Genomic DNA, 17,621 nt, shown 5'->3' on the forward strand with positions numbered 1-17,621 from the left:
ACGATCACAAAGGGTATTACCGACAGAGGAAGAGCTGAGTACTCTGTCAAGCTTTTACGAGAACGAGCTGTTCGAGGAAGATCCACCTACATCTCCTGCTTCTATTTCGTCAGCTGAGACTGTTACATCTCCAGATATTCCAGTCATGGCTGAAGAAGCAACTATAGCAAGTCATTCAGAGCCGACAGCTGCGAATCTCTACAAAGGATTCGAACTACCTGGGGAGGCGAGAAAATTCGAACCAAAGCCTTCCTATATCAACTTGGTTGAAAGAAACCAGTTCGGGGGAGCTGCAAATGAAGATGCAGCCAAGCATATGGAGATTTTTATCGATTATTGCTGCTCTATACCCCCACCGACTGGCGTGACCCAGGACCAGATAAAGGAGACCATGTTCATTTTCTCACTCCGTGATGCTGCAAGGGAGTGGTATAGAGATATGGATCGAGCCGCTCATGGGATCACCGAATGGAATTCTTTGGCCTTGGCATTCTACAAGAAATACTTCTCTGCCTCGAAGACGAATGCCATTAGAGCTCAGATCACGAGCTTTAAACAGGGACCTGATGAGAACTTTCATGAAGCATGGGTCCGTTTCAAGAAGCTGGTGCGAACCATACCGCACCATGGGTTCGAAAAATGGAGTCTTTGCAATCAGTTCTATAACGGGCTGTATGACGATCAGAGGGCTATTTTGGATGCTGCAGCCAATTGCCGATTTGCTGAGAACATGGGAGAGACTAAGGGGTGGAAGATCATTGATGATTTGGCCACTCATAAGGCTGAATATGGGAATTCGAGAGGAAACCAGAGGAGAGCTGCTGAATCTTCTTCTGTAGCTGCATTAGAAGCTCTCACTGCAAGGTTTGACAAATATGAGTTGGGAGGAGCTTCAAAAGGAGGGATGTACCATGTTAATGCTGTTTCAGACGGTCCTTTCGTATGCAGAAGGTGTGGAGCTGAGGGACACGTGTCAGAGAACTGTCCTAGTCCCTTTGAATCTTGTGCTTCCTTTCAACATTATATGCAGACAAACACCTACTATGAGCCTAATGTTCATCCCAACCTGAGGTGGAGTAGTCAGAATGTCCTGAATCCGACTCAACCTTCACAGCAGCAGCAACAGCAAGCTTATGTGCCCCCTCACAAACAACAATATCAAAAACCTCCCTATGTGCCGCAGCAGCAACAAACCCAAAATTCTGAGTTTGCTGAATTGAAGAATATGCTGCAAAAGGAGTCCCAAGCTAGAGAGGCCGGGATGAAATTGCTAGAAAGTCAAATTGCTCAATTGGCTAGCAAGAATACCACTCGAGCTCCGAGACACTTACCGACTCAAACTGACCAAAAGGAGACCCTTAATGCCATCACTTTGAGGAGCGGGTCTACCCTGGAGGGGCCTGCTATGATTGAGAATGCCCCTGAAAAAGATAAGACGGAACCGAGTCAAAACAAAGCTGGAACGAACAAAGGAAAGAAAAAGGCGTCTACCAGGTACATCAGTCGATCGACTAACATACCCGGTCGATCGACTGAAGTTCGACAACCAGAAGCTACTGTTCCTGTTCAAGTCAATCGATCGACTGACATCACTGGTCGATCGACTGAGATCGCTGTTGATAGTGAGCCTTTTCGTCCTCCGATGCCCGATAACTTGAGGGATCACTTGTTTCGGGGTACGACAGTCCCGAAAATATTAGGGCAAGACCCGAGTGCTGATGGGTCAGTCCCGGCTCCGAAGTACGACCCAATGTCGATCAATGGTTCCTATTTGAGACGGTCTGAAGAGGGGTCAAGCTTCAACAAGGAAAAGGTGGTGGACTTTCAGCCTAAGTCCACGGATGCCGGCATGCGTGATTTAGAGGAGAGGGCTAAGCTACTTCTTACAGCTCCATATCCAGAGAGACTAGTGCCGACGAAGGAACAGGTATCTTTCAATAAATTTGAAAAAGTTATTCGTAGCTTGAATGTACAAGTGCCTTTCCTTGAGTTAGTCAATCAAGTGCCTGATTATACTAAATTCATGAAACAACTCTTATCTAAGAAGAAGTCACTTGAAACTGTGCATACTTTAGAATTAACTAAAGAGTCGTGTTCTTATCTGACCCACACTGCACCCCACAAATTAGAAGACCCAGGTAGCTTCTCCGTTCCATGTAGCATTGGTACCTTTCCTATTGAGAAAGCCTTATGTGAATTAGGAGCCAGTATTAGCGTAATGCCTTTGAGTCTTGCTAGGAAGCTAAAATTGACTAGGTTTGCGATCCACGACATGACAATCATGATGGTGATCGCTCTGCCCAGTCCAAACAATTGGGAGTCTTAGAGGACATCCCCGTGCAAATAGGGAAGTTTTTCTTCCCTGTTGACTTCGTCGTACTTGATATGCCCGAAGATGCCTATATTCCCATTATATTGGGTAGACCATTTCTGCACACTGCTGGTGCAGTCATAGATGTAGGTTCGGGAACCTTGACCTTTAAAGTAGGGAAGCATTCCATTGTTTTTGCCCAACCTGCTAAGAAGAAAGACCCCATGTGGCCTGTAACTTGCAATACGGTTTCTGAAAAGAAATCTTATTTTATACTTCCCGATATGCCTGTCTCTATTTCTACTCCTGTTGTGACACCTCCGCCCCGGACTGGGAGCAAATTGGAGGAAGATTCGCCTATTTCGATATCAGCAGAGCTGGTTTGGGGAAGGAAGAGCTGCAAGTTACTCCAGCTGCGAAGGAGCCAATCATTTCACGAGGCGGTCTTGGTTGCCTTAGCTATGGCACTGATGAGGAAGTTGATGACGAGCCGGTCAAAGTGAGGGATTCCGATTTGGACTTTGATGAGCCGGAGGAGATCATTGAGTGGGAAGATGTCCAACATGTTGATCGATTGAGTTCGGCGGATGTTGAAGCTAAGAAGAGTGCGGCTAAGAAGATGAGCACCGTTGAGGCTACCTCTCGTAGCCAGAAGCCGACGAAGTGGGCCATACCATGGCCATTCTTGATCAACTATTAGTTGATCAAAAGCTTTATCAAACATTTACTTTATTGCTTTTAAGACTATTTACCGTATTTTGTGTGCGCGAGACTTCGCATTTTATTTTGCTTGCTTAGGATTTTATACGATTTAGACTTTACTTTGGGTTTTGCGCAATTTTGGGCGCGTATTATTGTGCATTTGCAGGTTTTTAGAGCTCAATAGCTCACGTTATTGAGCAAATACGAAGAAATAAGAAGTTACAGCAGTATCTTCAGTCGATCGACTGGCAACATTGGTCGATCGACTGCGTTGCAGTTTCCAGGAGCTACTGTTCCTTTCACCCTGGTCGATCGACTGGGCTAAGTGGTTGATCGACCGCCCTGCGCTGCTGTACTTATTCACGACCTCTCCCCTGCTGTGTTTGGTCGATTTGCGGAATTGAGGGAGTTTTCTACTCCACTTTATCTTCCGTCATTTATTTATTTCTTCTATTTTGCGCACATATCACCGCTTCTTTATTGCTTTCTCGATTTTATGCGTGGTACTTTGTTTGTCTTTTCAGGTACTTATTAGTAGCACTGCTGGCTACTGAAATCTCCTAGCTTACGCTGGTTTGGGGAGGTTTCCTTTGCTACGCTTAAAGTCTTGTGAGTTCCCGATTTCCACTTCATGTCATATTTATTTGTTTATTTTCTCGCAAATTCCCATTTCTCTTTTCTTCATTACATGATTTTGCACAATGGGGACATTATGCGATTTGGTTTGGGGAAGGGTTTTGCGTCGCATATCATTTGCTTGCATTCACGTTTACATTTTCGTTTTGCATCGTTTATTTCATTTCTTATATATACAAAATTCAAAAAAAAAAATTGAAAAATTTCAAAAATTTCAAAAATTGCACGTTTATTTTAGCATATAGGTTGAGTCGGAACGGTAGTATTTCAATGATGACACTGCATTTGCATCTGTTTTTGCCTAAGCCTTGCTAAATTGAGATGTTATTAGTAGAATCGTATATGCATAGTCCACGAGTTTTCGTTACATTATTTGCTGAACTTGAGACTTGACTTTGATTTTTGGCAACCTACTTATAATTTCTAAGGATTAGAGCCTATAACTGGTGACATCCATGACCAGTTCATCTAGGATGTGAGTAGTTACTCCTTATGAGACATGTTACATAAATATGCATAAATATGAACTTAATCTTCTTAAATACCTGTATGCATTCGGTTTGTGGTTTGTTGACACATGTGGTAGAGGTTTCCCTTTTCTCATTTTACCCATAAGCTCCACACTGCCAAAAATAGCCTTTTTGTCCCATTACTACATCCTACATTTAGCCTGCCCTTGTCAAGCTAGTAGTTTAGTTGTTGGGATTGTTACTTCGTTTTTGGTAGCCTTTTGCTCGATTGAGATGTTGTTGGGAGAATGAAAAGAAAGGAAAGAAAGAAAAAGAATTGAAAAGTTGAAAAAATTCGAAAAAGAAAAAAAAAGAGTTCTGTACTATTCAAGCGGTCGATCGACTGCCCATTCTGGTCGATCGACTGGGTTCCGAAAGAAATCAATTTCGCATAATTCAAGCCTTATCTTATGGTGATTATTGCTCCCATGTACTATTTATATCTTATGAGGAGTTGGTTGATTACTTTTATACTGGAGATTGTGAGTTTTGTGCTTGCTTTAGCACCGTTTCGATTGATTATGAGCAAGAAGTTGGATATTGTCACATGGTTCCATTTTTGTACTAGCTTGATCACCTGTACCTCCTCATTTCCATAAAATGTTTTGCCGCTTCTTACCCATACCTCACATTTCCATATATATACCTCGGCATGTGTCATGGTCATTTGTTGGTTGGAATGCATATGTACGGTCATAGAGATTACTTTCATATTATATTGCAGGCATGTTCTTATAGGTCGTAGTTAGGTGAGAGTCTCTACAAAATTGAATTCTTCCTATCCTCTTATATATTCACCTGTGCTTATGTGTGATACGAGCGACCCGTGAGAGTCCAATTTGATAAGTTTCTATAGTTGACGGTTCAGCAGTTTTTAACGACTACATAACTCGTTTGCATGATTCACATGGCTAATTGATTGTTGGTTGTGCATTAAATTGGTTTAGGCTTTACAGTTTGCAATTCGCTCTGAGATTGAACTCGTTCCATTAGGTCGTTAGATCGAGTCTTGTTCTTGCTTGGGGACAAGCAAGGGTTTGGTTTGGGGAAGTTTGATGCGTGTCATTTATATGATGTTTTACACCTCATTTTACACGCATTTCAGAGCTCATTTGTGTAGTCTAAGCTACCATTTCCCCCATTTCCGTCTACTTTCGTGTTTTTGTACATTATTGTAGAAATGTGAAGAATTCAACGGAAATCGAGCTAAATCCGTCCCCGAGTACCTTGCATTGCATTTGACGTGAAGAATTCACTTAAGGAACGAGCTTGGTGCGCATTTCAAGGCCCAAAAGACAAATCCACGAGATTATAGAAGTCAAGTACCAGCTAAAGCAGTCGATCGACCAGTACCCTTAGTCGATCGACCAACTTGCGGGATCCAGAAGCTACTGTACACTGCTACTCAGTCGATCGACCGCCGTGCTTAGTCGATCGACCACACCGCTACTCAGACGAGAACTAAAAGATCGAGGAATAGCAAGCCCATGATACATTAGGTTTTGGAATAATAGTTACGTATATTTCTTATATAACGTAACCTAGTTGACAGATACAATCATCTAGCTTTTATCAAGTTTACATTCAGTTTTAGTTTATCAAATAATTAGGGTTTGGGAAACTATTTTCGCATTGGATTTTCGTTGTGCTTTCAATCATTCCGTTACAATCCTTCTGTAATTTCGGTATTCACTTGCTCTTATTCCAGTTCATCTTTATTGCGTTGATAGTTTAGAAATTGCTAGTTAGTTTCCCGAAACCGTAATCATCGTTTTATGTTAATCGTTTGTTCTATTATTTTAAGCATGAATTCAGTAGTTAATTTCATTAATTTTATTGTCGTTATCGTTCTTAGTATGAGTAGCTAATTTATTCGTGCTAGGATGTAGGGGAATTATAGTGTAGGCGGCAATAGAATGAACACGGCCTGAATCGCGTGTCAGTCGATCGACTGCCATACCTGGTCGATCGACTGACCACGTGAGGTTTAACCTCGTTTTAATTGTTTTAATTCTTTATTCGACGAATCGAGTGCACACGACTAGTTGAATGTTTAGGATATGACTGACCCATTAGATCGAGAGATAGGGACAGTTGTTAGATCACCAATTAAAATGACTAAACTATGCTGAGATCGAAAGAGAGGTAAAGGTTAGATTATAAGTCACTCTTCAGGACGAAAGTCAGTATTAGTGATATTAGGGACTTATAGCGAGATCGAAAGATGCTACCTGTTAAGAGTGGACCGAGAGGACCTCTTGTTTTCCCGCCTCATGTGTTTGATTTAGACCTGTTTAGTATGCTGCCGCCGAAACTATAGTGAACCGATCACCCTAGTACCTCTTTTTATATTTGATTTCATATATTTCATTAGTTTACATTTCTTTTACTGTTATTAGCTATAGACCAAATCCAATCAAACCCCTACCTTATTGTTACCTTAGACCGAAATTAAACAACTAGAAATTACGTCTGCCTCTCTGTGGTTCGACCCGACTGCCGCTAGCTATAGTTGTAGTTGGAGATTATAAATTTATTTTTGACACCTCATGACGGGTATCATTAATGATGATGGTTAATAAACATATGAGATTAGGATGCTATTATGTCAAAGAATTAACAAGAAACAAACGAAAACAAATAAACACGAACGAATTACAGAGGACGAAGGAAGAAGAAAGGAAGCAGGAACTGCGGCAGCCTCACGAAGAGGCGCAGCGAGAATCTGCGCTCCTTCAAGAGGCGCAGGCGATTCTTTGCGTCCTTTCTTGACGGTCTGTCTTCTGGATATCCGCAAAAAAGAGATTTTAAAGTACGGTTTTAGAAATCGGTTTTAAGAGGTGTTTTCGACATAAACCTTACAATTGTGATACAAAAAGTAAATAACAATAAATAAAAGAGAGATTTACACCCTCAGACTTACATGTTTGACGAAACGAGATGAACTAAGTTTACGATTAGTGATGCTCGACTCGAATGTAGACGAAAGTGCCCTCGTAAGAGGAAAACGATTAGATTAATTAAGTTGATTGATGTGGAGTTGGTCAAATTGGTCGGTCATGCAAACGAGGCTGGTACTCAGAAGGATCCGAGCTTACGTGGTCGAATGTTCAAGCACGTAGACGCCAAAAAGTAAGAACAAAGGTCTAGAATGCAAAGAGAGAAGAGAAGGGCGGACAGTCGCGTGAGAAATATGAAGAACGAAGGCTCCTATTTATACTAATCACGTGAAGGAATTAGGGTTTCGGAGAGTCTTTGGAAGTGAATCTCGGAAAGATATGAAAAAGATACGAAAAACACGCAGAAAAGGACCTGGGAAGAGGCGCAACACCTGTTGCGTCTGTTCCCAAGTGGTTTCCTCCTGCGGAAGAAAGATTTCCGTGTTTAAGTTATGGTAGGACGGAATAATTTGGTTTTCCTTAATATCTTGTATGAATATTACGGGAAATTGTTTACCAAAGGATAAAGATTGTGAAATAATTATAAAATATGGAATAGAAATATCCGGAACATTCCAGAATATTCTGACTCGGGATTTAACGGTTATCAGAAAATGAAGACGGTTTTAGGCCCGGACTCCAAATGTACTCTAATTACTGTCAAAACGACCGTATCGGCACGTAGATGACAACTAAGAGGTAGACATCAGTGTTTGAACAATCACTTGACGATAAACTTATGAACTGTCACAAATCGTTCCGCGTATCAAACATGCGGCCCAATCATCACCGGGTGGTTTGCGAGAGGTGTAGAAACGAGGTGTCTACAGGGCCAAAATCCGCATATTGGCCTAAAAAGAGAATTAGCCCATCGAGGCTTAATCAGTGGATTGGGCCGAGGAATCCAGTGGGCGCGCCAGGGCCCGTGAGCAAGTGAGTCAGGGAGAATTTAGGGAGATCAGGGAGAATAGAATACAAGGTCGCGTTTATGGAAAGAAGCACGGTAGGACTTATATTACTTGCCATACAAGGAGTAGGACAGCTATGATTCCTACCCTATAAATAGCCAAGAAGACAAGGAAGAGAATTCATTCAAGAACTATCACACAAACATAACATATTGTGCTAGCTAGTTTATCGTGCCATCACCATTGTATTCGTTCTCCTACTTAAAGCTAGTGCAATCATTGGAAGGGTAATGTCCCTTCCCGCGGTCGTTTCCCACATTGGGTTTTCCGCGTCACCAAACCTCTTGTGTTTACCTTTATTACATCTTTAATTTCCTTATTAAGCATTAACATAAACAACTCGATCAATATATAACGAATAAGACCACATTGACCTTACTTAACCTAATTCGGCAGAAAATTACCAAAACAGTTTGGCGCCCACCGTGGGGCATTGTGGTCGTCAATCGTTAATTACTCAAACACATAATGGACCAACAAAAACCAGCAGCGGTGTCAGGGAGCGGTCAGCCGTCGATACCACCAAATCCTATCCAAAATCCAGCATCAGCGGCTCAAACTCAGACATCCGGACACACGCCAAGAACCACATTTGTGACAAAAATCACTTTGCCTCCCAAAACTCCTGCTGTGGCGGCACAATCCAGATCAGACAGGGGAACAAGAAGTTTAGGCCTCACTCCACCGCCAAGTCCAACACAAACGTTGCTTAGTGGCATGGAAAATCTGCAGAAGGTCATGGAAGGAATGCGAGAAGACCAAAGGAAGGCAGAAGCTGAGGCAAGGAAGAGGAACAGGGAATTCTGGGCGCAGATAGACGATCTGAGACAACAATCCAGCACACCAGCAAGCGCGGAAGATGGAGGTCGGGCCCCAGTAGTAGATCTCACCCAGGGGGCATCAGGCAACAACAGTCAACCTCGGCAAATACCAGCCGAACTGGCAACAAGTTTAGATCTGACAGAAGTGCCAACAGGAGAAAGGATAATCCCACAAGGACTCATATACCTCACACCAGACAGCTGGCAGCCTGCCAGCCGTATGAAAATATAACCAGCTAACATCCCAGTTAGTAACCTCGTGATAGCTAACCAAACACCAGGTGCAGGATCCACAGGTAGTCCGCAGGTAAGCTGGCACCAGGGAACGATCGTGACTTCAGCCCCATTAGGTAGCACGCCGCACCAGAATCCTCAGGAATTCGGGCCTAGAAGTAGCACTCCAAGTCAGCAGGTAGCAGACAGACGTAGTTCAGACTCATAAAGCCTGACCAACCAGCAGTATCTAGAACTGAAGGAGATGCTAAGCAGGGTCCCAGGACTCCCACCTCTACTCGAGAAGGCAGCACCCGACAGTTATGCTAACTCGCCATTCGTGGATGCAATATCTGTTGTCGCCATGCCAAAGGGGTTTACAAATCCGAACATGCCTCTCTTTGACGGCACAACAGATCCCTTTTACCATGTAAGCCAATACAAGCAGAAAATGATGACAGTGATAGCTGTGGGACACGTAAAAGAAGCCTGTATGTGCAAGGGGTTTGGATCCACACTGTCGAGGCCAGCACTCCGATGGCTCGTAAGTTTGCCTAACAGATCAATATCCACGTTTGCCGACCTGGTGAACGCATTCACTCAGCAATTCGCAAGCAGCCGGAAGCCGCAAAAGCATGCAGGCGACTTGTACAGAATTAGTCAAGGAGCAAGTGAGACCATTGGAGAGTACTACACTAGATTTAATAATGAGAAGGTGGCAGTACGGGAATGCGACGTGTCAACAGAAGTGGAAGCCTTTAGAAGGGGTCTACATCATGAGTCAGACCTGTATAAGCAGCTGACTATGCACCCTTGTCATAGCTTTGAAGCGGTGCAGGAGAAAGCGGCAGCTGCGATCAGATTGGAAGAAGACATCCTAGCTACAGCCAGCATACCAAGTACGCCAAGCGTATCCAGCACATCAGCCATGGAGAAGTCAAGTAGAAAGCAGCCCACCAGTAAGAAGGAGGAAAGGTACATGCCATATGGAAGGGGAGTCAACAGAATCGACAACAGAGAGGAGAATCAGCAACTCCCTACACTAGCAGAATATGGATTCACAACTGGCGTCGGAGGAATCCTGAAAGCACTCAGGGAGATGAGAGACGGGGTAAGGTGGCCCAGGCCACCAGTAGAAGGACAGTTATTGCGAAAAGACAGTAAGAAAAAATGCGAGGTCCATCGCGACATCGGGCATAACACAGAAGATTGCTACACTCTGAGCAGGGAGATTAGGCACCTGTACGAGCAAGGGGAGTTGAGCCACTTATTACCACGTGGGGGCAAGCAACAGGATAAGGTGGGCTCCACAAAACCCGCAGCGCCACCTACATGCACCAAGATAATAAACGTGATAACAGGCGGCTCAGACTTAAGCGGATTGACATATTCAGCAGCCAAAAGGCGTGTTACCGAGACTAAGGGAGACAGACTAGAGACTTCCTGCAGGATTTCTCACAGCAACCTGCCTGCTGTTGCTTTCGACGAAGAGGATATACATGACAATCAGGAACATCATAATGCACTTATCATAACACTATCAATGGCCAATTGCACGGTTAGAAAGGTTCTGGTAGATACTGGTAGTTCTGTCAACTTAATCATGTTAAAGACCATAGAGAGCATGGGGTTCAGCGAGAAGGACTTGCAGAAGAAAACCATTCAGCTGGTAACTCATTGGGAGAAATCGTGATCCCAACCTATACAGGAGGAGTCAATAAATAGGTAAAGTACTTGGTCATAGATGGACCATCTACCTACAATGTTATTCTTGAAAGACCATGGTTGCACCTGATGAAAGCAGTTCCCTCAACATATCATCAATGCGTAAAGTTCCCCACGCCATGGGGAGTAGAGACAATCCGAGGAGACCAGGAGAAAGCTAGAGGCTGCTACAAGAAGGCATTAAAATGCACTGCCAACCCTCCAGCATAGCAATTACAGAAGCAGCATGTTCATGACGAATCCATTGAGCCTCCAGCCGAGGAGCTAGATCAGATCAACTTGGACAAGCTGCACCCAGAAAGGACCGTGCTAATAGGGGCTGGATGCATAGGAGACCTCAGACAGCACCTAATCAAATTCTTGCAGGCCAATATGGATTGTTTCGCATGGTCCCATGATGACATGATAGGAATAGACCCATCTATCATAACACACAAGCTCAGCGTAGACCCAGGATGCAATCCCATCCAGCAGAGACGAAGAAAGTTCGCAGCTGAAAGAAATAAGGTGATCAACCGGGAGGTAGACAACCTGCTAGAGGCAAACAAGATAAGAGAGGTAAAGTATCCAGAGTGGCTATCAAACGTGATAGTGGTACCCAATAAAAATGGAAAATGGAGAGTATGCATGGACTTCACTGATCTCAACAAAGCATGTCCAAAGGACCCCTTCCCACTGCCACACATTGACGCAATGGTGGATGCGACATCTGGACATGAAATGTTAACATTCTTAGATGCCTGGAGCGGTTACAATCAAATCAAAATGGATCCAGCAGATCAGGAGAAGATAACATTCATGTCTGAGAGAGGAATATACTACTACAACGTCATGCCCTTCAGCCTGAAAAACGCAGGGTCCACGTATCAGAGGCTGGTCAACCGGATGTTTAAAGAGAAAATAGGAAGAACCATGGAAGTGTATATTGACGATATGGTGGTAAAGTCAGAGAAAGCTAAGGATCACATGCAGCATCTAGCAGAAACATTCAGCACCCTCAGAGAGTACAAAATGAAGCCAAACCCATCCAAATGCACCTTTGGAGTTTCATCCGGCAAATTCTTGGGCTACATCGTGACTCAAAGGGGAATAGAGGCTGGCACCGAGCAGATTAAGGCCGTATTGCAGCTAGAGTCACCAGAAAAACCGAAAGATGTGCAAAGGCTAGCAGGCAAGGTGGCAGCTTTGAGCAGATTCATCTCGAGATCCTCAGACAAGTGCAGGCTATTCTACGATATATTGAGGAATAGCCAGAAGTTCGAGTGGACTACAGATCATGAGCAGGCATTCAGGGAGCTGAAGCACTACCTCAGCACCCCACCGCTACTATCAAAGCCAGAGCAGGGAGAACCACTGTTTCTCTATCTAGCTGTCACAGAGGTAGCAGTAAGCGCGGTTCTAGTCAGAGAGCAAGACAAGGAGCAAAAGCCAGTCTACTATGTAAGCAAGTCTCTGCTGCCAGTAGAGACTAGGTATACATCTCTTGAAAAATTGGTACTGGAACTTTAAATTGCATCTTACAAACTACGCCCTTACTTTGATTCCCACACCATATATGTTGTGACCAATTATCCACTAAAATCTGTGATGAGAAAGCCTGAGCTGTCAGGCAGAATGTCAAAATGGTCCGTACACATTAGTGGGTACGACATCAGGTATGATCCAAGAACGACGATAAAGTCGCAGGCGCTGACAGATTTTGTGTCAGATTTTAGCCCAGCTATCCAGAATCTGGAAGACGGGGAGATCCTAACTCTCAAAGGGAACAAAGAGGTAGAAGTCTGGCAGATGAACATTGATGGAGCCTCCAACCAAAGGAGGGCAGGTGTAGGGCTAATCTTGCGGTCTCCACAGGGAGACTTGATAGCACAAGCAGTGCGATGTGAATTTAAGGCAACTAACAATGAAATAGAGTATGAAGCTCTAATACTAAGAATGCAGCTAGCTCTAGAGTTAGGAGTCAGGAACCTACAGGTATTCAGTGACTCCTTACTGATAGTTAACCACGTGAATGATGAATATATAGCCAGAGACTCAAAGATGATAGCCTACCTAAAAGTGGCAAAGGAGCTGAAACAAAAATTCAGAGACTCCAAGCTCAAGAAGATCCCCAGAGACCAGAATGTGGAGGCGGAGACAGTTATTCCATCAGAAGTTCTAGTTCCAACTCACAGGTATGGATGTATGACAGGGGAACTGAATAGTGCAGAGATGGTCAGAAGCCTAGACACGATAGATGAGCTGCGAGCAAGTGCAAAAATACGTCTGGCTGCCTACAAGTAGTCAGTCGCCAGAAGTTACAACAAGAACATAAAAATCAGGCTCCTGGAGGTAGGAGACCTAGTTCTCCGTGAATTGTTCCAAAACAACAAGAATCGTAAGGCAGGCAAATTCGCCTACAAATGGGAAGGACCACACCAGGTAGAAGGGGTTGTTGGCCATGAGGCGTATAGATTAATGACCATGGACGGTCAAATCATACACAAACCATGGAACATACTTCACCTGAAGAGGTATCACTTTTGATAACAAATAGAGTTTAGTGTACAGAGTAGTGTGTAAAAAAAAAAGTAAAAAAAAATGGTAGTAGGCATACTACCAATTTTGCTCCTTTTCTTTTCTTTTATTTCTTTGAACTTTAAAAAGTTACTATTGGAGTTGTGTGGTCTGTGAGCTTCCTGGGACCACAATTGCTCTGGCACCCCATGAGACAGCGTCAGGTACTTCACATCGCTCTGGTAGAATTTCCTGTTTTCATGCTTCTTTGAATGCATCACTCTGAACTCTAATATCTATGGTACATTGACTTGCACATCAAGTCTGGTGATATTTTTCACCACATGTCTACATTTGAGTATGAAGGCGTGGTTTGGCTTGTTTATTGCATCAGTTTACTGCATTAAGTGTTGCTAGCAGGACTGTCAACTGCAAACACGGGGTGACAAGGCACATGTCACTCCAACATGCCTAACCTAACTACTCGAATAGGAGCACCCTCACCAGGCGGCTTTTGGAACATACGAAGGGGATCCTGGCTGATAGCTTAAAACTCATCCAGCTACCCTGGATACCACCCCCAAATGCAGCTCTCAAATACCGAGTACTCGACGCAATCAATCAGGGCTCCCAGCATGCATGCACAAACATATAGAACGCAGGGATCTCTGAGCTACCAGAATCCTACAACGTTCCACTGGTTCTAGAATGACGATAAACTTGCTTAAGGTACGCCCCTGTTGGCTTTAAACATGATGAACACACCTTGCGTCATGAACAAGGTTAAGTAGTCAGAATGCGGCATACGCCTAAATCAGTCATTGGACTGACACGGCAGCTAGCTGAGTCTAAATCAGCCTTCTCAGGCTGACACGACTGGTCTAAATCAACCTCCTAGGTTGACACAGCCACCTCACTCCGAATGCAGCATATGCCTAAATCAGTTATTGGACTGACACAGAAGCTAGCTGAGTCTAAGTCAGCCTTCTCAGGCTGACACGAGTGGTCTAAATCAACCTCCTACGTTGACACGGCCGCTACTAACTAGAGCCAACCAGCAGGATGGCACGACAGCTTCCTAAGCTAAGAACACAAAAGCTACAAGTTATGACATAAATAAAACTTGCCAAAACTGGGCAAGAAGTATTTCAAAATATGGCCAAACACGCCACTAAGGCGCGCGTGGCCCCAAGTTCAGAAAACCGTCACCACGACGGAAAACACAAAGCAAAAAGTGTTTAAAAATTCTTACAAGTCTGCACCACACAGGGCTAGACTGCCATTCAAAGAAAGTTTAAAATAAAAAACTTTTAACTAGTGGCCAGATCAATGACCTCCCTCTCTGGCACCTCTTCTGCCTTCTCTTGCTGACCCTCAATTTCAGGTACAGGACCAGGTTACACGCCCTCAGTACCAGTAGCCTCCTGAGCTCCCTCAACAACGACAGCCTCCTGAAAAGAACCAGCTCCCTCGGCAGTCGTCTGCTCCATCAGCGCAGGAGAGTTCACCTCGCCAACCTCAGGCATCAGCACGCTCAAGTCAGGCTGAACAGGGTAAAGGGTCTCCATCCGCCTCTCTTCCTCCTCTACAGACTGCAGGGTTGGAGGCTCATCAAGCGCAGCACGCATCCCGCTGATCTTGCCCCGCCAGGTACCCTAAGCAACAATATTGGTGGCGAGGGAGATCAACTCGCTGATCTTTTTGTCAGAGTGCTTAAGGGAGTCGGCGAAAGTACTGCACACTTCTTGAGTACGCGCCAACTGGTCAGCTCCCTCCTTCAATTTCTTCTTGGCGCCAGCAAGTTCAGCCTTTAGCTCCACCACACGTCCCCTCAGGTCAGAGCGCTGCTGCTCCAAGTCAGCAATGATCCCGGATAACTCTTGGTTCTTGGCACTGGTGGCCAGACTCGTGGTTTGCACCATGTTGATCATCTTTCTGTTATAAAGAGCTGACTGGAAAGCCTGTAAGCAAAAAGGAGAGAGTTAGCAGATTTGGAATGAAAAATTCAGGATCTACAGCAGAGGAGGAGTACTCACCATGAAAGGATTGTGCACATCATTCTCCGCCATCTCTTCTGGGGAGAATTCCGTGAAAGCTTCTACCAAGGAAGGGAAGAGGATCTGCTCGATCTCAGGCCAGTATGGCACCTTGTCTATATTCTCAAAACCATCAGGGAAGTGGGCTATGATACCACCACTGGCGGCAGCAGAAGGACTAGCAGGCGGGGTAGGAGGATGACGGGATAGTGGACTAACTTCCAAAGGCTCCGAGTAGTGCTGGAGTGGGTAGGAGGAGACTGAAAAGAAGCAGTAGGGGCACTTCTCTTAGATGCAGAAGGCAGGTCAGGGCTCGCATCGGCTCTTTTTCCCTTGGCACTCTGGAAGATAGCCTCCAGAGGGCCAACTTTGGAACCTATAATCAGCCGGACGCAAGGTGTCAGGAGTATCAAATAAAACAGCAAGATATCAGGCATCAGAGACGTCAGGATAAAACAGTTAATATGACGGTGTAAGGCGACATACCAGAAGACATGCTGTGAGCTGATTGTTGAGGATTGGAGGAGGAGGCAGGAGAAAAACCGGGTAGCAGATCAGGAAACTTCCTGTCAGACAGGGAGATGCATAACAATTTGTTGCGGGCAGATACTGAATCACCCAGACGGATCAGGTTGCAGGGGCCTACATAGGAACGATAAGTAAGCCGGTAAGCATTGGAAAAACAAGAACAGACGCCAAGAGGGCTACTTACTCGAGGTTAGGATCCAGTCTTCAAAAATGTAATCAGCAGGTGGCTGGATGGAGGCCCCTTAGAAAGAAGAATTTCTCAAACCATTTTTCATCCCTTGACTTCGACACATGCCTGAAGGGAGTCTCACCACGGCCGCGGAAGGAAAACTGGCCCCTTCCCAAGGACCGGATCTCATACATATGAGCAAGCTCACCCAGAGAGATTGTGATGCTGGTGTTCTTGCTGGTTGACAGAGAGTAGAGGAGAACCCTCCAGATGTTGGCAGAAATTTGGGCCATGGCGAAATTATTGGTTCGAAGGAAATCTTGCATGAGTTCCGGGAAGGGGAATCGAAGACCGTATATGAAAAGGTAGAGGTAAAAGCAAACCCATCCTGCACGGATGGCATCCACCTTTTGGCCAGGCTTAGGGACAACGATATCAACCCCGTAGCCAAGCCCCAATAACTCTTTGATTAAGGGGATGTCGGCGGTGGTCAGAGAAGAGTTGCAGTCATGGGGGTGAATGAAAAGGTTGCGGGATGGAAAGGCAGGGTCGGGGTTTTGGTCGGTCGGAGTATAGGTCGAGGCGGTATGGCGAGCTTTACCCATGATCGGAGAAAAGAGGATTAAAGAAAGATTAAAGAAAGGGGAGAGTACCTGGTAAAACAGAGCTGCGGTGGAAATGGCGGAAGTCCAAGAGAGCAAAGAGAAGAAGAAGGGTTTTGGAGAGAAGTGGAGTTTTAAATTTTGAAGTTAATGGGAAGGAAGGTGGGAAGTTGAGATTATAAAGGAAGAGAGAAGAGTAGGGTGCGGGAAATGAGGAGAAGGAGTAGGGGCAATGATGAGTACTTGGGAGATGTGTGAAAGACGACGCGGGATTTAAAATCAGTAATTCCTTATTCGACGGCTCGAGACGTGTCTCACAAGGAATTATGGGCAAACTGTTTGGGCCAAAATCCGCATATTGGCCTAATAAGAGAATAAGCCCATCGAGGCTTAATCAGTGGATTGGGCTGAGGAATCCAGTGGGCGCGCCAGGGCCCGTCAGCAAGTGAGTCAGGGAGATGTTATTGAGAATTTAGGGAGATCAGAATACAAGGTCGCGTTTATGGAAAGAATCACGGTAGGACTTATATTACTTGCCATATAAGGAGTAGGACAGCTAGGGTTCCTACCCTATAAATAGCCAAGAAGACAAGGAAGAGAATTCATTCAAGAACTATCATACAAACATAACATATTGTGCTAGCTAGTTTATCATGCCATCACCATTGTATTCGTTCTCCTACTTAAAGCTAGTGCAATCACTACTACAAATACAGGCAACCACAACGGCCCTTTAACAACGATTATTCACGAAAATCACAATAGACGTTGTAGAATGTGTGGTGCGAATTTTACTAAAATAAATTAAAACGGGTATGGTTATAAAAACCGTTGTTATTAGTGTTAACAACGGGTAATACATGCACAACCGTTGTTAATAATTTGGCGCAAAATTGGCGCAAAGTTAGTGAAAAGTAATCACAACGGTTATTTTTGAAACCCGTTGTTAAAACTTATTTAACAACG

At 44.5% G+C, this 17,621-nt stretch overlaps 1 protein-coding gene and 1 non-coding gene across 2 annotated transcripts; one reads left to right on the plus strand and one right to left on the minus strand.

Moving 5' to 3' along the window:
- Positions 1–526: 526 nt before the first annotated feature.
- LOC141621410 (small nucleolar RNA R71) lies at positions 527–633 on the minus strand. Its single transcript, XR_012532308.1, has one exon. It is a non-coding gene; the product is annotated as a small nucleolar RNA R71 (small nucleolar RNA).
- Positions 634–12,411: 11,778 nt separating this feature from the next.
- Positions 12,412–14,317, plus strand: LOC141651772 (uncharacterized). The gene is made up of 2 exons (XM_074459472.1): positions 12,412–12,978; positions 14,219–14,317. The coding sequence occupies exons 1-2, from the start codon at positions 12,412–12,414 to the stop codon at positions 14,315–14,317; spliced, it is 666 nt and encodes a 221-aa protein (XP_074315573.1).
- Positions 14,318–17,621: the final 3,304 nt, after the last annotated feature.

The sequence above is a fragment of the Silene latifolia genome, chromosome 1 (assembly GCF_048544455.1).
Source record: "Silene latifolia isolate original U9 population chromosome 1, ASM4854445v1, whole genome shotgun sequence".
Classification (NCBI taxonomy): Eukaryota; Viridiplantae; Streptophyta; class Magnoliopsida; order Caryophyllales; family Caryophyllaceae; genus Silene; species Silene latifolia.

Bases quoted from the DNA above. Each gene is read 5' to 3' on its own strand.
- LOC141651772 (XM_074459472.1), top strand. From the start codon at position 12,412: ATGAGAAAGCCTGAGCTGTCAGGCAGAATGTCAAAATGGTCCGTACAC. The intron at 12,979-14,218 runs GTTCTAGTTCCA...TCAACCTCCTAG, and splicing joins AGACAGTTATTCCATCAGAA to GTTGACACAGCCACCTCACT.